At 39.8% G+C, this 22,262-nt stretch overlaps 3 protein-coding genes across 4 annotated transcripts; 1 reads left to right on the forward strand and 2 right to left on the reverse strand.

Moving 5' to 3' along the window:
- Window positions 1-746: 746 nt before the first annotated feature.
- Window positions 747-2,879, forward strand: LOC143885057 (exocyst complex component EXO70H1-like). The gene has a single exon (XM_077389017.1). The coding sequence runs from the start codon at window positions 816-818 to the stop codon at window positions 2,697-2,699; it is 1,884 nt and encodes a 627-aa protein (XP_077245132.1). The 5' UTR covers window positions 747-815; the 3' UTR covers window positions 2,700-2,879.
- Window positions 2,880-6,031: 3,152 nt separating this feature from the next.
- Window positions 6,032-12,913, reverse strand: LOC143873321 (Pectin lyase-like superfamily protein). Its single transcript, XM_077376804.1, has 5 exons — window positions 12,459-12,913; window positions 9,604-9,955; window positions 9,290-9,500; window positions 9,099-9,167; window positions 6,032-6,656 (listed from the first exon to the last, which is right to left on the reverse strand). The coding sequence occupies exons 1-5, from the start codon at window positions 12,700-12,702 to the stop codon at window positions 6,420-6,422; spliced, it is 1,113 nt and encodes a 370-aa protein (XP_077232919.1). The 5' UTR covers window positions 12,703-12,913; the 3' UTR covers window positions 6,032-6,419.
- A 2,538-nt stretch (window positions 12,914-15,451) lies between these two features.
- On the reverse strand, window positions 15,452-19,712 carry CRR22 (Pentatricopeptide repeat (PPR) superfamily protein). 2 transcript variants are annotated; one of them, XR_013253134.1, is made up of 2 exons: window positions 16,371-19,712; window positions 15,452-15,922 (listed from the first exon to the last, which is right to left on the reverse strand). XR_013253134.1 is itself a non-coding variant. In XM_077389029.1 (1 exon), exon 1 carries the CDS (start codon window positions 19,384-19,386, stop codon window positions 16,924-16,926), a length of 2,463 nt encoding a protein of 820 aa, XP_077245144.1. In that variant the 5' UTR covers window positions 19,387-19,712; the 3' UTR covers window positions 16,209-16,923. The 2 variants fall into 2 exon arrangements, 1 of the variants encoding a protein (XP_077245144.1); XM_077389029.1 differs by lacking the exon at window positions 15,452-15,922 and having other exon boundaries at window positions 16,209-19,712.
- Window positions 19,713-22,262: the final 2,550 nt, after the last annotated feature.

The raw sequence follows: 22,262 nt of genomic DNA on the forward strand, positions 1-22,262 counted from the left end.
TGAAACCCCTAATCAAAAGGGGAAAAATGCTGGAAGAAAAAGGAGGAAATATCATTTCCACGCTCAAAATATGGAATGAATTGTAAGAGACGTGGTAATTTGTGGATTTTCTTTTTAAATAAAAGAGTTTTTACCAAGCCAACTATCCTTGTTTGTTTTACAACCGGGTTACACCAAGTCAGACTTCTTGGATTCCACGGATCATGGATTTATTTATCCTCGATTTGTCCTCAGCTTGTTGGAACTCATGCTACCTTGTAACAATACAAAATGAAAATAAAAAGGAAACAACATTTCCACCTCTTTGTTTGTCTTTTGCTAAAGTAAATTTCAAGAAAATGGGAAAATGCCAAGATGGGCCACAGCCTGAATAGGTTGTGTCCCGCACTATAGGATGATCCAAACCGTCCACTAGATGGGCCACAGCCTAAATAGGTTGTGTCCCAAAAATCATTTCCATAGGTTGATCCTAACCGTCCGATCTATAGGAGTGCGATCATCAAAATACTGTAGTGGTGATATCATTTCCCCAACAAAAAAGCCAAACACCATAAACTAGAATCAGTCCATAGAAAAGGAAAAAGAAATACCACTAAGGGTAATTCTGTCATTAAAAAATATCACTGAGCTGACTGTTTCCAAGTCAAACGTCCGCGTTTGACCTTTTTTTCTGAAGTGAAAGCAACCCAAAATTTAAACTCCGCCTCTATATAAACCACCCCTCTCTCCCAAACCAAAGTAGAGAAACCTCAAAAACCACCCCCCACTACTTTGATAATCACACTCCTCTCTTCATCTCTCTATCAAAACCAGTAATGCCCAGAAAAGGATTACGTAGTTTTTTCTTCTCCTCCTCAAAAATGATATCTGCACCTTCTCCTTCTTTCCCTCAGTCTCCAATCACATCCTGTCCTTCATCTCCTTTACACTCATTCTCTGAATCAATGATGGAAGAAAACCTCACAAACGCCGAAGAAATCATCACAAAATGGGATCAAAACAACACCTCCTACTCAAAAATCACTTCTCTCTTTTACGATAATCGTCAAGAAGCTCGAGAATTCCTCAGATCTGTCAAGGATCTTCAACACTCTATGCACACCCTCGCATCCGAAAATTCGAGCTCTCATAAGCTCATTCACGCCCAAAAACTAATGCAGACCGCAATGAAAAGACTCGAAAAAGAGTTCTATGAGATCCTGTCCGCGAATCGAGATCAGCTCGATCCGGAATCAATCTCCAGCCGATCATCAACCGCAACACGATCCAGCAATTCTGATTACGAGGACGAGATCGGATCTGATGATGAGATCCAGACCGCCGGAGACTCGATCCGAGAAGTCGAACATGTTTCTTCTTTTGCCATGTCGGATCTTAGACTAATCACCGAGTCCATGATCTCGTCTGGATATGGAATGGAATGCGTCAAGATTTATAAAATCATTCGAAAATCGATCGTTGATGAAAGTTTATACCGCCTCGGATTCGAACAATTGAGCTATAACCAGATCTTGAAATTAAATTGGGAGACGCTGGAGATCAAGATCAAGACTTGGTTAAAAGCATCACAAATCGCCATCAAAACGCTTTTCTTCTCCGAGCGAATTCTCTGCGATCACGTTTTCTCCTCTTCAAACAGAATCAAAGAATCATGCTTTTCAGAATTCACTAAAGAAGCTGCAGTCAATCTCTTTTCCTTTGCGGAATCCGCCGCGAAAACGAAGAAATCACCTGAAAAGATATTCCGAATCTTAGATCTCTACAACTCCATCACCGAGCTCTGGCCGGAGATCGAATCGATCTTCTCCTACGAATCAACCTCAGCCGTCCGATCTCAAGCTATCTCCGCTCTGATCAAACTAGGTGACTCAGTCCGAGTCACGCTCTCCGATTTCGAAACTGCAATCCAAAAAGATTCCTCCAAATCTTCAATTCCTGGCGGAGGAATCCATCCTCTAACTCGATATGTAATGAATTTTATATCATTTCTCTCTGATTACAGCATAAATCTCTCTGATATCTTCGCAGATTATCCACTTCAAGTCCAAACTCCGTTGCCGGAAACTTTGTCCTTTGATGGATCTCCGACCGCGGATAATCCGTTATCATCGATCTCCGTCCGGTTCTCGTGGCTGATTCTCGTTCTGGTTTGTAAACTCGACAGCAAAGCGGAGCTCTATAAAGATGTAGGATTATCATATCTCTTTCTCGCGAATAATCTCCAATACATACTCTCAAAGGTCTCAAGTTCTGATCTCCAGCCGCTCCTCGGCGAGGATTGGATCTCAAAACACGAGCAGAAACTCCGTCAATATGTTTCGAACTACGAAAGGATGGCATGGACGAAGGTGATCCAATCTCTACCGGAGAATCCGACGGCTGAGATTTCACTTGAGGCGGCTAAGGAGGTGTTTAGGAAGTTTAATTCGGTATTTGAGGAAGCGTATCGGATGCAGTCGTCGTGGATCGTGCCGGACGGGAAGATGAAGGAGGAGATTAAGGTTTCGGTAGCTGAGAAAATCGTGCCGGTGTATCGGATGTTTTATATGAAGTATCGGGTTTTGTTAAGGGAAGAGAGGGATTTGGAGGGTGTGGTTAGGTTTGCACCGCAAGATGTCGGAAACTATTTGTCGGTTTTGTTTTCCGGTACAGGAGTTTCTGGTTCCGTTACGTCTTCGCACTCGGACGCGTCTCGGTAAAGACAAAAGTAACGGTATATTTAAGACACAGGTAACGGTTTCTGTCTTTGGTCGGCAGTTTTGTCTGTGGGAGAATGAGATTTTCTCTAGGTATAAGTTGTGGGCCCACCATGGATGCTAACATTCGTACATAGGGAATTGTAATTTTGTTGGAGGATATTAAGGAAGTTTCTCTCATAACCTACTTGCAATAATTTTTATTGGCTACTGATATCGGCACTACCATGTTTTTTTATTAGAATTCCCAATAACCGTGAGAAGCCAATTAAAAAAGAAAAGACAAGCTGAGTTAATGCAGTTATCAAAACATGGTAGTGCCAATATCAGAAGCATTTTTACTATTTATATACCTATGCAATATTATATTAAGGAGAGTTTTATTTTTTGTGGGAGATGATATCAACACAACCGTGTTTTGATATTTGCACTGACCCATCTTGTCTTTTATTATTTAAAGAACTGTCAAAGGTCATTGTAGTTCCCAAAAAGCTTTAAAAAGAAAAGACAAACTAGGTTTGTGCAATTATTAAAATTTAAAATACGGTTGTGCTGATATCAGTCATTTCTTCAGGTTGGATTGGATTAGGGTTGGGAAAAGCCAACCCCAATTTAAGTTTGGGATAGGGGTTGGGTTAGGGTTGGCCGGCCTTAATCCAACCCTACCCGGCCCGAGTTGCACCCTATCAAACAGCCCACGTGGACATAGTCTTGGTCCCTCCGCATGTAAGAGAAATAAGTAAAAAAATAAATGATTTGGATTTTCTTTGCAAAAACATAAACAAGGGTTCCAAATAGGGCAGCCAATTCTCCTTAGAAGCCATTAATTTATTATATCATTTCTAAAACTGTAACAGGCATTATTTACAAATAATTATATTTAACTTTATCTCTTATATCCTACTGCATTATGGTCTCTTATTTCTAATAATCTAAGTGATATAAGATATAAAGAATGCCTTCTTGGGAACATAATGTATAGTGTTGGGGCTCTCACATTTTTTTTGGTAAGTTGGGATTGAACCGCCTACCTCAGAGTCAAATAACAAAGCCTTAACATGTGAGCTAGAGGCCCAACCCCTTGGGCTCTCATAATTAATTCTCTTTAAATTTAAGGCAATGATTTTTTCACTCCCCCCTGCATTACGTGCACGCTCATCTTATAGCGTGATTTGACGTGAAAAGTGGGCAACTTTAACGCTTTTTGACGTCAAACCACGATATAAGGGGAGCGTGCACGTAATGCAGGGGGGAGTGAAAATATCATTTACCTAAATTTATAATCTCTTATTATCTTATTGCTAGAGCATTGTTCCTACGTTGGTAATTTATAATCTCTTATATCTAATACCTGATAAAGAACAAATAGAAAAATATAGTGATATAAGACATAAGAGTATGTAGTATATTTCTAACCAAAAGAGTGTAAGATCATCAACTCATCTCTCTCTCTCTCTCTCTCTCTCTCTCTCTCTCTCTCTCTCTCTCTCTCCACTATTATCACAAGTGCCATGTAATCGGAAGGAAGAAGAAGACCATTACCACGTTGAGCTTCTCTTCCGGCCAGAAAACCCATAGCCCAGTCCCGCTCTGCCCAATCCCACCCAAAGAAACCCACCGCACTCTCCTCGAGAGATTAATCATCGGATAGCTCCCCCCAATTCGCCCAAAAAACCCACCGTTGAGCCCTCTTTCCGAGAATTAAACTGCCGGAGAGGAAGACGAAAACCCCAACCATTCTCAATTTAGTATTTGCAATAGTATGTAAATGAATTTTTTATTAAAGGGGCATGGTTCGATTGTCATACTTTTTAAATTTTTTTCTCCAAACAGGGTAAATGCCCTGATAATCCGAGGTAAATTACATGAATACCACTTCCTGTCTTCTACTTCCGGCATCCATTAAGGGTGCAACTTGGGTTGGTCGTCCTGAACCCGATAGGTTCAACCCGATTTTGGCTTGGCTTGGGTTGGCATTTTCTCGATCAGGTTGGGTTGGGTTGGGTTAGGGTTGAGAAAAGCCAACCCTATTTAATTTCGAGTTGGGTTAGGGTTGAGGCCTCATCAAACCAACCCAACCTCCGTCCTCCAATTTTATCATTATTTTCTTTTGATTATGTTTTTTTTCTTGTATTTTTCTGTTTGGACCTAGATTAACCTGAACCTAACCCGATTCAACCCGAACCCAACCCAAGCCGATTTGCATGTAGGTTGGGTTAGGGTATCCACAACCCGAGGCTCGGGTTCAGTTGGGTTAGGGTTGAGGAAATGCTATCTCATGCTGGGTTAGGGTTGGCCTCATCCCGACCCGTGTTGCACCCCTAGCATCCATAGTAGACCCAATACTCATACGCTCTATTATTTTATATAAAAAATTGCCACTGATTATAAAATATAAAAGTGAAGGCATAAGTAAATATCGTATAAAAAAAATTTACATAAAAAATTGTTCCTTAGTCTTTTCAATAGAATCCATTGTGCAGGCCTCAGCAATTATAAAAAAAAAGTCCTTTAATCATTGTAAAGGAAGTCTTTTTAAAGGAATCCATTGTGCTGACTCTAGTGTGGCAGTGGCAGTAGCATTAATGACAGCTGAAGGAAGAGCAACAGCACCAAACTCCCGCATGACTACGACAATTAGTTTAATTTTCTTGTTACCAAACCATCATGCATGAAACATGGTGCACCAGAATATACGGGGTTTGATGAATGGAATGTCCGATGTCGTGTGGCTACGAGTTAAAAGTGATGGAACACTAATCTAATAATTAATACACTCTAATACTTAAATAAAATAGGAAGTGATATATTCAGCCCATCTTCATCCTTGAGCCACCCTATGTAGTATAAAAAAATAAAAAAGTAGTTATAAATACACAAATGGACACAGGAAGGGTGGCCGGGAAAGAAAACGGGATGAATATATGATTTCCTTATAAAATGTGGCACTGGCATTATCCATTAATCATTAGGAGTTTTTATATGGTGGCCGACCTTTACATGTAAAGGTCGGAGAGAGAAACACATCCCCCCCGGTTCTCTCTCCGCCCTTGTTACTACATGGTCGGCCACCATATAATTTCTCAATTATTAGAGCCTCAACTGTAATTATTATTAGAAGTTTATAAGAGAATTATGGAGACTAGAAACTAACAAAGAAAAATAAATATTTTCTTTGATAACAAGGAAATTTTCCACTGGCCACTAATGGCCACACCAGTACACTACCATGTTTTGATAAAAGAACTCACCTTTTCTCTCTTTTTTCAATTGGCTGTTCCTGAAAAATATTTTCCATACATCCAAACAACCACACAGGCTCCCCACCATCCATAAATAAAAAAAATAGACAATATATTGCTATTCTGAGTTTTGAAATTTATTTGGAAGCAGTTCTTGCAACTATTACTTTACAAATAATCAAAATAAACAGAATAAAAGACTAAAAATGACCCAATGGACAGCACATATACCGATCAAAGGGTGCATACACACAATCCACAACCATTATATTGTGATCCAACACCGATCAGGCTGTAGGGCGAAAACCCAGCTGAATTATGAAACTGCTGGTGGATGATCCAACAACTTCTATAACAGGTGGTGATCCCATCATTGAATCTTGATCAGTAACAATTTTTATGGCATATAACATATACACCATTTAATCCGGTGTAAAAGATGCACCTGTAAGTACATTACATATCTCTAGAACCAGTATAATTACGCCGAAGGATTGGTGTCTGATGGCCTGGGTATGGCTTGCCATCCAGTACAAACTTGGAGAATCTCTTTGAGCGCCTGAGTCGGAGGCTCCATTGTCCAAGTTGGGTAGTGCTCGTTTGCCTTAAACACGGTGTCGACACCGGGCCCAGTTAGTAAACATGGTTGAGCACCATTCAAGAACAGATCTCCTTCAGACCTTACCCACCCAGACATGCCCTCTTCTCTATCAGGCGCCTGTGCCAAAATCACAGCACCCACCGAATCAAATCACAGAATAAAACACAATGCAGAAAGATAAAAGTAGCAATTTTGTAATGGAACAACTGAAGGTGCATTACTCTGAAGAAAAACATTGAATTGTGTGGGGGCCAATTGTAGACCCCAGATTTGTATGTTTATTTGATAATGCTCTCCTTGGAGACGAGTTGAAGAACCCTAGATCTAGGGTTTTCCATGTGAAGAAACCATAATGGTTGCCTGTTGTTTCAGTGTGAATACTGTTTCTCTTTCGAAGAACAATAATAAGAGTTGTTGGCGTGTAATGTTCGCAGCCGTTTGTGTTTTCCATGTTGAATGTGAACTGAATGACTTATACTAGTTCATGTGGACAGACTTCCAGCAATTGTGGCGTAATTCTGTGATCCAAGTGTACTTTTATTTCAACAGTGACAATTTATTTAAATAGCCCACGAAGCAAGATGGTCAAACAAAGACAAAAACACAGAAACTAGACAAACCACAACAATACAAACTGAAAGAGGAAGAAAGTCAAAAAAATCCAAACTTGGCCTATACATCCCGGAGCAGGCTAGTCTGTCAACATCTCTAGCGCCCGAATGAATAACATGCACAAAGGAGACAAAATGAATGACCCTCACTTCCGATCCAAGATCTCCTCAACAGAGTAGGCAAATCTCCAAGGAAAACTGACTCTGCCTCATCCGATAAAATCTCCTTCCACTATAAGCTTGCCAAGGTCCATAGGTTTTACCAAGCAAGTTCCTGCCTCATTTGAGACCTAGTGAAATTTTTTTATGGATTTTTAATGCTAGACCTTGTGAGATTTTGTAATTTTAAATTTGGTATAAGAGCTTGATCATCCTGCATCAGAGAAGTGATTAATAATGATCTTGCCTCTACAACGAAGATGATGAAAAGAGAGCATTTTACCCAGGCAAGCAGCCAAACAAAAGGCTTTCACTCTAGGAGATGCATAATCTATGTCTGCACCGCATTCACATCCATGTCTGTATCTAGGTATCGTAGATGAAAAGAAAAGTCAATCTCAAATCACCTACATGAGCCTAATTTGCAAAGGGGGACATAATTTTGCAGGACCACATCCAAACAATCAAACTAGAGCATAAGACATGAAAAAAAAGCAAAAATAGAAAATCAGGCTAGATGTTCCTTGGAGCTCTGAGGCGATTTACTAGGTATGTAGCTTAGGTGCATAACACAAATGCCCTTTTGGAACCCTATTATATGAATGGAGGGAGTCAGGGAGACATGCTTATGTCACAAAGTGACATGCTTAGGGCACCTCCCTTTCCACACCATGTTGTACCACTGTGGAATACGTGGATATGAGATAATATCTTTCAAAAACAAAGATATGGATACAGGATGTTCAAGCTATATAACGCGAGAACATTTAAACAGACCATACAGGGTACAGAGGGGATGGTTACAACCATCCAAATAATACCACAGCCAAAGAACCGACATTCCATATCCAAAATCTAGATATGAATCATACAGCATATGAAAACCATGGCACGGATTTCTAACATTTCCAGGAGCACCAATGATTGGTCCAACAAAAACAATTGAACTTCAAGTAGAGAATTCTGTAACACAAGGTAGGCTAATGGAAGAACAAATAGCAGATCACTAGAGTGAGAAGACAATATAAGAACAAAAAGAACTAGTGTCAAAAGACTCAGGAAACCTCATAATAATAGTAGCTGCATAAACTTGTGAAGCCCGATAGAATAGACGGAAAACCCAGCAAACACAACAGTTGCACTCAAGATCTTAAATATGAATTATTCCCTATGATCTGTAGGCATAGATATGTGTGTCAAGTGTTAACACAAATATGTCTAGAAACGGGAACACATCCATACGTGTAGTTACATATAAATTATTGCTTATTAATCATGATGTGCAACAAAATAAATATGATATTCATTTAACAAACTAATAAATCTTAAGTTTAAGCAACTATAAATCCCAAAGAACCATGAGATAATCAAATAGTAGTGCATTCATCAACCTAATCGGGCTAGCTTCAGTCTTCATCAAGAAAGAAAGAAAGAAAGAGACCAATAAGATGCCATGAATATAATATTGGAAGAAGAGTTTGTTTAGTTTTTAAGTTTAGGAGAAGGAGATAATAACAAGTATTAGTTAGAGAAGAGTTAAAAGAAGAGTCAATAATAAAATATGAGTTTATGATAAAAGATGAGGTAAACACTATATAAGATAAAAAAATAGTATTCCACTTGGCATGATAAAATAACGTTTCAACGAGCCCACTTTAAGTCTGACAGTTATCGCACTAAGTTTACAAGTATCGGCTAAATCATAGATGATTCCCACATTATCTCTTCCACAAAGAGCATCAAGAAATTCAGGTACATATAAGGAGAGAGCAAAAACCAAACATTTTACCTTTTCTGTCAGGTATTTGAATGCAACCTTCTTCTGTCCTGCTTCATATATATTGCACTGAGAGAGAATCTGAAGCAAAAAAAGAGACACAGGAAAAGAACGGTTCAAAAATACAAAACGTAAAGCAAAAGAATTATGGGCTTTAAAAATATATCGAGGGAAAAAAATGCAGGTTTCAAATTTGTCTGGACCTGTGATTCTACACTAGCGCAGACAGCATAGATACCCCAATTTCTCGTGTAATTATTGTATAAATGAACTTTCCCAAATCTAACACGGGGATGTCGCTGCCGAGTTCCATCAAAAAAACAATGATGAATTGTAACCCTGATACATCTATCTCCATTATGACTCGGATCTGCTCCAATTAGCATCGTTTTATCATGATTTTTAAAGTGACATCTGTTGGCAGAAAGGACTGAAATTAATAAGGACCATACTTTTTATATTAAAAAAATAAATATTAACAGCTGACGTAAACACCATAACCAACCATATTGTTCACCTTGAAACAGTAATATCTGTGCTTTCTCGTGTGATATCAATCAGACCATCATCATAATCTTGTAAGCTGCAACGATCTATCCATAAGTGCCTAGAATTGGGCTTTATCTGAATCCCATCAACATCCGGCCCTCTACCACCTTCAAACTCCAGATTGCATACTATGACATGTTCGCATTCCTTGAGTCGTAAACCCTTGCCTGTGAGTTTTACCCTCTGGCCACGACCATCAATTGTTTTATAGGAAGATACATTCAAGTATGAGTTAAGATGCATGGTGCCTGAAACTTCAAAGACAATCCACAGTGGTTCCTTTATACGGCATCCATAGCGAAGTGACCCGGGTCCATCATCTACACAAAAATAAACCAGTTCAACTCGGCATGATCACCACCAATAGCTAATATGGAACATTATAAGTTGTATGGCTAATATGGTCTATGAAAATTGAAAAGAAGCTAGTACACAAAGACAAACTTCTCAGAGAAAAGATTATTATAAATAGAAGCACGAATAATTTTTTTTTTATTATAAGTTGTAAACCTCCTTAATAATTGACAAATTAAGGAAAGCGTGTCCAATTTACAAGGTCACAAGCCAAAAGTCATCTCATAACATAGAGCTTTACCTGATTTTCTTTGAAGAATTAGAAATATATCAATAGTGAGAATTCAGGCACCCATTTGAAGACTTTCAAAAAGAAGGGTTTCAGCTAATTATGTTTCAATTTGCATTAAGTTTCAACCAATACTCAATACAGGATGTCATACTACACAGATTTTGCATATAAATAACTGAACTCTAACTTTTTTTCCATCTTGAATAACAAATTTAGAACAGTTCCCCTACCCGAAACAACTTGTATAAATAACAAACATGCTGCTAATTGAACTTAATCAAAGTAACTTGCCAAAGAAGGAAACTAATTCCCTAAATCAGCACCCACTAAAAGACCAATCTAGAAACTTCTAAAATGCTGAAAATAGCCATAAATCCAAAAATATAAAATCAATTGATCCATCCATTTTCCAGAGTATTTGGCCATCCTCTACTAACGGCTAATGTCATCATGGCATCATTTTTTTGAACTGGTCATGATGACATCATTAGCAGAGACTTCTCCTTGTTTGTTCCATTTTTTAGTTTGCTGTGTTCCTTGTTTGTTCCATTGTTCATCTCCAGGGGTGTTGGACATGGAGTTTGTGGGGCACGTGGATCAACTTAAGCTGCATCACTAACTTCCATATTGGAAGGTGTATTCCATGAATGTCGACCATTCCCGTGTGTTCTCTTTGTGCCTGTGGCAAAATCTTGATAAAGAGTTCCTGATATGAAAAACCCAACACCCATAATTTTCCAAAGTCCTCTTTGAATGAGTGTGATTGGTGGATCCTGGTCCTCAACAAAGAGCCTAACTTGAAAGGTGTGGTGAGAAACAATTGGCAACAGATAGAAATTTTAGGCGACAAACAATTAGAAGTAGTAGTCATTGACAAAACAATAATGGTATGTAATCCCCTTAAACTTCTACCCTTGTGCATTGACATTCCAGAGTCTCTCTCCAGCTGCTACTTCCAGACCCTATCAGGTGTTCCAACTTCTTGAATTTTTGTAGCACCACCAACTCCCCACCCGCACACCAAATTTGCTCCAACTCACATTTCCTCTCTGCCTTCGGGCAACCTAGTAAAAAAACCTTTCCCTCGAACACAAGTCAATGGTAGGATCTGGAATTGATACACTTACTCTCCCACTTAAAATCCCTAACCTCGTCATAATACAACTATAAACCCCAGTAAACATCATATTTAATGCAGAATCTTGTGCAACCATCCTAAATGTGATATCTTCAGATATTATTTTTTATCACGAAAGTATCCCGATAAAAAAAGGGCGGCCCCGTGCTAGAGGATCCCACCATTGCAGGGTCTGGGGAGGTCTAGATGAACGCAGCCTTACCCCTGCTTTGCAGAGAGGCTGTTTTCGTGACTCGAACCCGTGACCACCAGGTCACAATGGAGCAACCTTACCGTTGCGCCAAGGCTCGCCCTCTACGAAAATATCCCGATAAATTCAAAATATTATTTGTCCTAATCTTGCTCATAAATGTTATATTTTTATACATTTCAAATATTTTATTTTTCAAGCTTTTTTCCGATATAAACCTGAAAATAACAAAAAAGTTTAAAATATCTCGAGATACACCCTTCCCAAGAAATTCCCAAGACAGATATTCGTATCTATGCTCACGCCATTATACGAATCCCTTCCAGACCTACTCATACAAGCATTATGGTGACTAAGCATGAGTATGCTTTACGCTTTCAACCCACTTTCCGACGTTTTCTACGAAGCAAATCTAGAAATCCTTCCCCATTCCATTAACATTCAGCAAGCAATTTATGTGCATGTTCCTTAAATATCTACAACTAGTAAAGCTAAATTTCCAAATATCAAAACAAAATTAACAACATATGCACCTCAATTTCAGCAATACTTACACCTCAAACACCGATTTTCATGAATAAATTTAGACTCCTTATTCATCAACAACGTAAAATCCTGTTGTTAGAAACACAGATCATATGGAATGTTTCATGCACAAATCATCAATAAACTCTGCCCATATAGATTAGAATAATCCATACAAATTAAAATACATAATCAATCGATTCAAACCCTAACCCTAACCAAAACACGTATAATCAATCAATCGAAACCTTAACCCTAATCATTAAGAAACAAGTCATTTGAGCTCTAATAACTATAATCACACCAAATTAACATGTATAATCAATCAATCAATCCAAACCCAAATCGTAACCATTAAGAAAAATCAAGAAAAAAAAGGTATACCTGCTAAGGTGGTGACATGATAAAGAGCACCATGGAGGCCACCAATGGCTAAGTGGCCGAAACCCTCGGCCTGTCCGGCGAGGGCTCGCAAGGTCGAATCGACATGAGAGTAAGGCAAAGAGGACATCTCTGAGCTACTACTGGTTTTAGGAACCAATTTAGGAGGAGGAAGGGGAGGATTGGTGGTATTTATATTAGGGTAACCCTTCTGTTTCGGGTCGGCCGAAAAACACCCGCCCATCATAAACCCTAACCCTAAAACCAAAACCGACAATCTCTCTCTCTCTCTCTCTGTAACAGTAGATTTGTTTGGATTTAACTAAAATGGAACGGATCAAGAGCTATTTAAGGGAATTAAGGCCTATGAATTTTAAGGTTTTGAACTGCACCCAATGCCCCATCAAAACCCCTAAAGACAAAACCGACCCTTATCTCTCTAACTGTAGATTTGTTTTGATTTAATTAGAAAGCAGGGTGGCTATTTTAAGGTCATTTAAGTTTTAATTTTAGCACCTGCTGAAAGAGAAATTAAGTTATCAGAAGTGATATCTGCACTCCTGATTTTATATTGGCCCTACTCATAAGCCATTTCCATACTTGAAGTTTATAATCCATGATTGTAAAAACCCTGGATTTTGGATTATTTAATCTAAAACATGGGCTTTTACAATCCTGAAAATGTACAATCCAGGTTTTACAACCCTAGATTATGAAATCCTTGTCCCCCCATGGAATTGCCCTCTCAACTCTAATGATATCTCCTCCTGTGTCACCCAAGTTCCCTTTCCACACTCCATTAAAATTGACCTTGACACAGCCCAAACCCATAAGGTTGGATTTGTGCCAAGGCATTAGAATGTGCAACTCTTCTAGGTTTGTAAATGTATTATCATTGTGAGATATTTGCTTTGAGAATAATATTTGCCAGGATTGGCTTCTATGAAACAAGTGGGGTATTCTCATTATTCTCGTCAATGTTTCAAAACACAGATGCTGGTCAAAACGTGGCCACAGCAAATGCTGGTCGACTCGAGAGGACACAGTCGACTACTGACATGGTCATAACTCGAGAGAGTCAAAGGAGTTTTGATTTGACTTCGCAACGTAAAATATAGACTTGGATAAGAATGCTGCCGAGGTAAAAGGAAGTCGAGTCGGGTGAGTCCACGGTGACGCTGGAGAGTTTTGAAACTATGGCTCTCATGACAAGAGAAAGGGTATGATTTTGGTCAAAACGGGTGGATACATGACTCAACAGAATACCATGAAAATGAGTGTATATGTGTTTGATGCAGTTGACCCATGCCTTCATATTTTGCCACAACTGATTAATGTGACCGGGTATTTCATATAAAGGCAAGAGCATTAGAGCATAAATCGTCTTTACTTATTGTATATTCCTCGTCATAAAGAAAATGATAATCCTAAGAATCCTATGTTGCATATGCTTATTTATTCTTTATATATTCCTTATCATAAAGTGAGAATCTATAGGAAGGAGTTTTTGATTTATTGTATATGACAGATATGTATTGTTGAGTTGGGTGTCTTGAATTCAACCTGATTGAGGTCTGAAATATTGTATGCAACCCGGATGCAGCCCATTTATTTGGCCTGGCCCGTTTAAGAGATTTCGGCCTGATAAGAGTAAGTTTGGGCCCGTCTTATATAAAAGGGTTTTTAAGGCTATTTTCGCATTCCTGTCTTCACAAAGAGCGTTGAGAGCTCAAAAGGGCGAAAAAGGGTGTTCTAGGATTTCATGTGGGTTTGGTGAGAGATTCTGATCTTCTCTTGTAATCCCCTGTTAATATAGTGGATTTTCTCATTGCCTCTGCCGTGGACGTAGGCTTTGACAAACCACGTAAATCTTTGTGTCTTTGTGCGCTTGTTTGTGCCTGCTTGTTTTCGTTTGGCTTTGCCATTGAAATCGTATATTTTTTTAGGGGGTTTTCTTCATAACATGTATGCTTTCCAAAATTCAAACCACATTTTAAACTAGTTTGGTATCGTTGTTGGGCCCCACATTTTTAAGGAAGACCAATGAGGTAGTCTAATCATGAAGGAGATTCCAGCAAAGTGATCAGCTGGGCCAAAAGGCTTTCCCTGTACTCTTGGAGACTAGCCAGCTGGATATTGGATCTATATGGAATTTGCAGATCCATTTCACTAACATTTTTGCAATGTTCATAGATCTTCTAACAACCTTGAAGATAGGAAGGAGTTGAGCTTGTTCCACTGAGGAATGAAGATTTGTTGCCCTTTTAGCTGTTGGGATCCTCTCCCAGTGAGCTTGGGTTGGCATTCTTTTCTGGCACACAATCATTTTCTGTTTTGATACTGGTTCACAGAGTGGGGTTGTTTCTGCAACTATTTCTACTGCTATTCTTTTTTTCCTATTGTTTTGGCTCCTGTGGTGTGGCAGTAGACTCTGTAGGCTTAACTTTATCAAATTTGAGGTACAAATCTTTGAACAATTGGGCTACAGCTTCAACCTCGAAAAGGTGTACATTTATGCTGGTGTGATCGAACCACATCTCATCCCTGCTCCTGTAATTGCCTTAAATTTTCTTAACACATACACCTATTACTGCTGTACATTTGAAAAGGATTTGCTAGGGACCATCGCAAAAGGCATTTCACAAACAGGCTGTTGCATGAGAGAGCAGCCACCTCAGATGAACTAAATGAATGAGACAAAATCTGAGCCTATGTGGCTGCTTTCTCATGCAACAGCCTGTCCGAGAAGTGCCTTCTGCGATTATTTGAAAAAAAAAATGAAAAACTAGAACTCATTTTGACTATTTGATTGAAAAACAGGTTGCCCTAGATAAGATCTTATCTTGGAATGCCTTGCATTTTAGGATAGTTTATCCTAGAAGACATCTATCCCATATTGTTGTGAAAACCCCCCTCAATAGCAACCTGCAACTTCAATAGCAAAGCAAAACGAAAGAGCAAACACACGAAGACACAAAGATTTACATGGTCCGGCGTAAAGCTTACAAAAACGGCAGGGGCAACGAGAAAATATACTATAAGAACTAGAGATTACAAGAGAAAAATCGTTATCTCTTACCAAACTCACCAAGAAACTCTTGTACACCCTTTGCCCCCCTTCGAGCTCTCAACCCTCTTGTAAGACAAGAATACGAAATAAGCCTTAAAGCCCCTTATACAAAGCGGGTCAAAACAAGCTTACCCGAACCGGGATGAACTCACTTAAATAATGGGCAGGTGGCTTCACCCCCGGAATAAACGGGCTGCTTCGAGGTCGCACAAAATATTTCGGGCCCAACTAGGTGAATTGAAGACACCCAACTCAACACATATGATCTCTATCTCGGAATAAAACATCTTTTTTAGGGATAACATGTTATTCTGGTGTAGGTTTTATCCTGAATAGTTGCATGATAAATAATGGATAACTCTTATCTTGAAATAGATCTTATCCAGTACAACCTATCCTGCAATCAAACAGTCTCATTGTATTATCAAGATAACTTTATAAATTAAACACGAAAATAAGGGAAATGATATTTGTTCTCCCTTGTTTTGATAATTGCAATCCTCAGTTTATTAAAGACTTTGATTATTGGTTGTTGATAGCATTTGGGGAACTATAACAACCTTTATCAACGAATTGTAAGCATAAAGAAAAGGGAATAGCACCATTATTTAGAAAAGGGAGTGTTGGATATCAATGCCTACCCATAAATGTTTACTATAGAAGCTAAGTGTAAGATAGTCACATAATAAAATCCATTGAAAACAACAATTATAATGGTGGATATAAATACACGAATACAACATGATCTATTCGACAACTGAATGGAATTTATATGACATGTGAAATAACAACACTTGTAGGGACCTGGCTGGTTTTAGTGTTAGGTATATGGAGAGAAAGCATACCTCAATCATGTTGCAAAGGTAGCATGATCATCTGAGATAGTCTTACAAGCTGCTTGTATATCTTTTTGGGCAATCAAGCCTTTTTTGCCTTTTTTGCCACTCAATCCTTGGTTATTTGTGAAAATGTCAGATGAGATTCAGAACCGGATGGAGGGATTCTCAATTACATTTCAGCACATTAGGAGATCGGTTAATAGCGATGCAGATAGATTAGCCTGGGCGGTAGTTGGAAGAGAAAACTCGGCTATTTTCGATTTTCCCCCCTTGAGGGGTCTTGTAAGCTCCCTTTCATGTCTCTTTGCTTTTTAGCTTTTTGTTCTAATCATATCGGCCAAGGGGTTTCCCCTCTCCTTAATAAAATTATCTATCATTCAAAGAAAGAAAAACAAGTACTCAGGTTGTATAACCCTTCACTGAAATATATACTGCCATTAGACTATTCCATCCGGTTTACTCTAACCAAAATTCCCTGCACATTCCAATCTAATGCATCATGGTGGACCTTGTGAATTGTGATAACATAATGCCTTTCATGAGATAAATGCAAGATGGATTACCAATAATCTCTGCAAGAGCAGCGACCATCCTTAAAATGGTGGAACCGGTGCATATCCCTCACTATGATTTCTCGCTGAGTAACCAGTGAGATGAACTTTGTTGCATTGTGACAATCACCACAGACACGAAGGTTCTTTCGTATCTGGATAGTAGTCCCAGCGCTAGTATTTATAAGTCCAAATGCAATTGCAAGCTTCTCACTATGGCTATTAAGCAGCTGTTCCTTTACACCATCTTCAACATCATGTATTGAATTAGTGTCAGGCACATAGCCAGCTTTTTTTATCTCACTCCCCAACACCTCCAATGTTGCGTAAATTATCTCGGCTTGTGGATGATTCGTACAACCAGAGTAGAATGTGTGAACCTCATTTTTCAACTCGATAAAACTACAACCAGGGTTCTTTTTCAATCCTTTTTTCTCCATCATTATTCTCACCTTAGCTACATCCTCCCACATGGACGCTGTCGCGTATATGTTAGCCAATAACACATGATATCCACCATCTTGTGGCTCTAGTTCAAACAGTCTCCACGCAGCCTTTTCCCCCAACTCAACATTTTTGTGAATCTTACATGCTCCCAACATAGCACCAAATACACTAATGCCGGGTTCAATGGGCATTTTCTGAATAAAGTCCCAAGCTTCGTCAAGCCTACCGGCACGTCCAAGAAGGTCCACCATGGTCCCATAGTGATCCATCCCGGGCTCTATTCCAAAATCTTGTTTCATGCTAATGAAGTATCGGCGTCCCTCATTGACTAAACCAGAATGACTGCAAGCCAAAAGAACACATAGGAAGGTTACATCATTTGGCTTGATAAGGCTCCCCTGCATCTCCTCAAAGAGATTCACAGCGGCTTCCCCAAACCCATGAGTTCCATATCCATCTGTCATTGCATTCCATGTTGTCACATGATGGTCATCCATCATGTCGAATAGTTTCCGTGCGATATGAACACCCCCACACTTCGCATACATGTCCACAAGAGCAGTCATCACAAAGACATTCTTTTCTAGACATGATCTAATAACATATCCATGGATCCATTTCCCTTGGCGTAGAACTGATATATCTGCAAGTGCAGGTATAACACTCACCAAAGTAAAAGAATCTGGCTTCACATTCTCTCGCTGCATCTTGCAAAAGTGATCAAGAGCCTCGTTTGCATGCCCATTTTGTGCATAACCCGAAATCATAGCATTCCAGGAAACACGAGTTTTTCCCCGCAAATTATTGAATATTTCGGCAGCAATATCTACTCTCTTACATTTTGAATACATGGCAATCAAAGAATTCATAACGGAAACATCAGACCCAAGTCCAATTTGCATCAATAGTTCACGGATAGACCTCCCTTGTTTGAGATCACACAAATCAGCACACGCGTGTAGAGCACCCATAATACTAACATCCGTTGGTTTAACCCCTTCATCAATCATATTACGGAAGATTTTCATAGCTTCCTTAGAATCTCCACTCTGCGCATAACCATCAATCATCGTGTTCCATGAAACCACATTCCTAATACGCATCCTATCAAACACTAATCTAGCTGTCCCAATCAACCCACATTTGGAATACATGTCAACGAGAGCAGTCAAAATGTTGACTAGACCCTCAAACCTAGCTCTAAGAGCATAACCATGGATAGACCTACCAATCCTCAAGGACCCCAAATCTGCACAAGCAGGTAGAATGCTAACGAGTGTGATCGAATCAGGTCTTTGTCCTTCTTTGTGCATCAATAAAACCATCTCCAAAGATTTCGACGCAACCCCATTTTGAGCATACCCAGCAATAATCGCATTCCAAGAGATCAAATCTCTCACAGGCATTCTATCAAACATCTTCCGTGCATCCTCAACCTGCCTACATTTCGCATACATATTAACAACAGCCGTCATCGCAAACACATTCGATCCGAACCCATGTGAGATCAACTGAGAATGAAGCTCTTTCCCTATCTTGAGGTCCGAATTATCGCCACAAGTTTTCAACAAATAAGTAAAATTATACACAACGGGACGTACGTTTTTACATCTCAGTTTACAAAAGAACGACAACCCATCTTCTAAAGGGTAATTCTTCACATAACCCTTCAGCATTGTGTGATATAACTCATCGATTTTGTCTTCTACGCGGTCGAAAACAAGGGCAGCATTTTGTAAGTTTCCATATTTGGAGAAGAGGCTGACAAGTTTTGTTTGGATTACATGTTGGTTTGAGAGACCGTTTTTTATTATGAGAGGGAGGATTTGGTTGAGCTCTTTCATGTCTGAGCACATTTCAAGTAAGAGAGATGCAGGGTGGGTGAAAATTTGAGGGGAAAAACGGAGGTTTTGTGGGGGAAGAGGAAGAGATTTTGCAGATGAAGGGTGAAGGTTATGAGAGGGAAGAGAAGGGGGTAGTTTAGAAGTGGAGAGTGGGGGGAAGGGACTCAGTGTAGAAGCCATTTCTCTCTATCCCGCTCTCTTGCTTCGATGTTTATCTTTCAAAATGCAGTTCAAAAGGAAATATCCGTTTGTATTTGCAGCCATTTTTATTTTTTTTTCGATTTCCTTACAACTGTCCGATCAAAGATAAGTGAGTGGATCCTACATCTCATCGCCATTGATCTCTCTCTCTCTCATACCCTTGGTGGGGCCTAACAGCACACTCTCTCTCATTTCCTTGGTGGGGCCGAACAGCACATGCACTCTCTCTCTCCGCACCATTGGTGGAGCCGAGTAAAAGACCGGGACACGGGGATTCTCTCACCCTTGTTGGGGCCGAACAGCACTCTTTCTTTCTCTCTACAAACCCTATGGAGATGATTTCATGGGCAAGCCTATTATGTTGAGGCCAACAAATGAATGGTTTGGATCTTTACACAAGGATTCCCACAATTCAATTGTTCGGCCCCACAGTGTGCAGAGAGAGAGAGTGTGTGTTGTTCGGCCCCACCAAGGGTATAAGAGAGAGTGTGAGTGACGTTCAGCGCTTGGTGGTATGAAGAGGGGTGGGGGGAGAGGAGGAGTTTTACTCGGCCACATCGCCGTTATGTAGGAAGTTCTCCCAACACTGTATGGAGCCAAGTTTCGTTCCATTTGATTTACCTAGAATTTGTTGGAAAATTTGTTGAGGGTACTGTTGATGATAGAAAACAGAAATTGTTGCTTCAAGGCGTGATATCATTTTCCTTAAGACAAGATTCGCCCCCACTAGTAGTGTGCAAAGGGGATCCGCAAATTGCCTCCAAGATACAATGAAGCCTAGTAGGGAAGCCCTACTAATGTTTGATGACGCGTAGCACTAGCGGAATCAAACCCGAAATGCCCTTCCGAAATTTCAAGCCTTAGAGAAATCTCTAGATTCTGTTTCTGCAGAAAAACAGTATCTAGAACAGTAAACAAAAGAAAAACAGTATGTAGAAATACTTGGGGATTTTTGTAGGTGTGTAGAAGAGAGTGTAAAGTCTGTCAGAATTGCCAATTCGATTTCTATTTGAAATGACTGAAGTTTGCACATTTTTATAGACCATATGGTGTCTTTTCAGTGTGAAAAACACCTCTACAGGGCACCTTTCCATAATGTTTGAAATCTGACTGTTAGATCGCACCCATTGATATTGAATGGTCCTGATCGATTCTAGAGGTGACTGTTGGTTTGAGTAAAACCTCTCTCCAACCCAGTCATCGTTAGATCAACCATCTATGGTGTGGATAGCACCCCCTTGGCACATGACCGTTGGGGGAAGGGACACAACCCATTTGATCACACCCTTTGACCGTTGGAGTCATGGGCCCGTTGGGCCGACCGTTAGGCCCGAACCGAAGCCCAACCCAACTGAACCATTCGGCTTGATGGGCCTGCGAACCGTTTGACCCACCCATCCGACCGGTCCACCTTCATCTTGATCCAACGGTGCAGATCAAATCTGGAAAAAAAAGTGCAAAGTGCGCCTAAAAAAGCGCCACTATGCGCCCTATAGCCCATTGCCCACGCCGCGCGCGCGCGTGCGCATGTGCGAACGGTGCGTTGCACCGTCCCACGGCTCCAACCATGGGTTCAACCCAATGTGCAATCAACGAGAGTTAGAAAAGGTAGTGCTTTATAAGCCCTTCTCTTTCTTTTCTCTCATCCGGTACGGGACTATCTTTTCAACTACACTTCTACATCCTTTTGTAAAAGCAAATATTTCCAAGAAAACATTTTCTTTTTCCCAAACGCTTTTGATAAAACATTTTCCAAAACACTAAAACATGTAATATACAATATTTTGAAAATGCAAAATCACTAACAATCCCCCACCATTTTCAAAATCAAAGAAAATTTTCTCATCAGGCTTGGAAATCTTATGCATAGATGAAGGTATCTCTCGATTTGAACCTTCACTTAGTGAGGACATATCAAAGTTAACCAGAATTGCATAGTAGACGTATCTTTGAACTAACTATTCTATTTGGTTAACCGGATACGTCTCACACACAAGATTTCACCTCTTTGGGCAATTTCTAAAACCGACACATGTACTGGCCTTGTGTCTATATCTTGGTTTCATGAGCGCTCTAGAGACTAGCCAGGTCTCATAGGAAGCGGCACCACTTCCACACTCACATAGGTAGGCTTATCAAGAGTGCCCCTGTAACTAAAACACTCCAACACTATGTTATAAGCCTATTAAGAGTTTAAATACTCAGCCTTCTCCTTTTAAACATTACAGGTACCAAGCACTTTACCTTGGGATGGCAAATAATACAGATTATAGTGCTTGCAATCACTCCATATGATGTACTTGGACTCATTGAACTCAAGACTTGATGTTTATTCAAGTGTTGAGTTGATGTTCCATCGTTGGTGACTATTGGTTAATGGCTTTAACCCCATCCCTAATGATGTTTTACACACCAGATCTCTTGCAAGAGCTTTAGTGAATGGATCGGCCAAGTTTTGGCTCGATCTCACAAAATCAATAGTTACTACTCCATTAGTAAGTAACTCTCTTATAGCACTATATCTAAGTCCTATATGTCTGGACTTACCATTATAAACATGATTATATGCCCTTGATAGTGTGGCCTGACTATCACAATGGACATAAATCGATGGCATTGGTTTAGACCATAACGGAATTTCCAATAACAAATTCTGAAGCCATTCCGCCTCTTTACAGCATGCTGCCAGAGCTATAAACTCTGCTTCCATAGTTGAAGTTGTTATGCATGTCTGTTTCTTAGAGGCCCAGGAGATTGCTCCCCCACCAAGGGTGAAAATCCACCCACTGGTTGATAAATGGTCTATACGCTCAGTTATCCAACTAGCATCAGAGTATCCTTCTATTACAGTTGGA

The sequence above is a fragment of the Tasmannia lanceolata genome, unplaced genomic scaffold, assembly GCF_043159265.1.
Source record: "Tasmannia lanceolata isolate RefF3 unplaced genomic scaffold, GAP_Taslan_0.1 ptg000002l, whole genome shotgun sequence".
In the NCBI taxonomy this organism is placed as follows: Eukaryota; Viridiplantae; Streptophyta; class Magnoliopsida; order Canellales; family Winteraceae; genus Tasmannia; species Tasmannia lanceolata.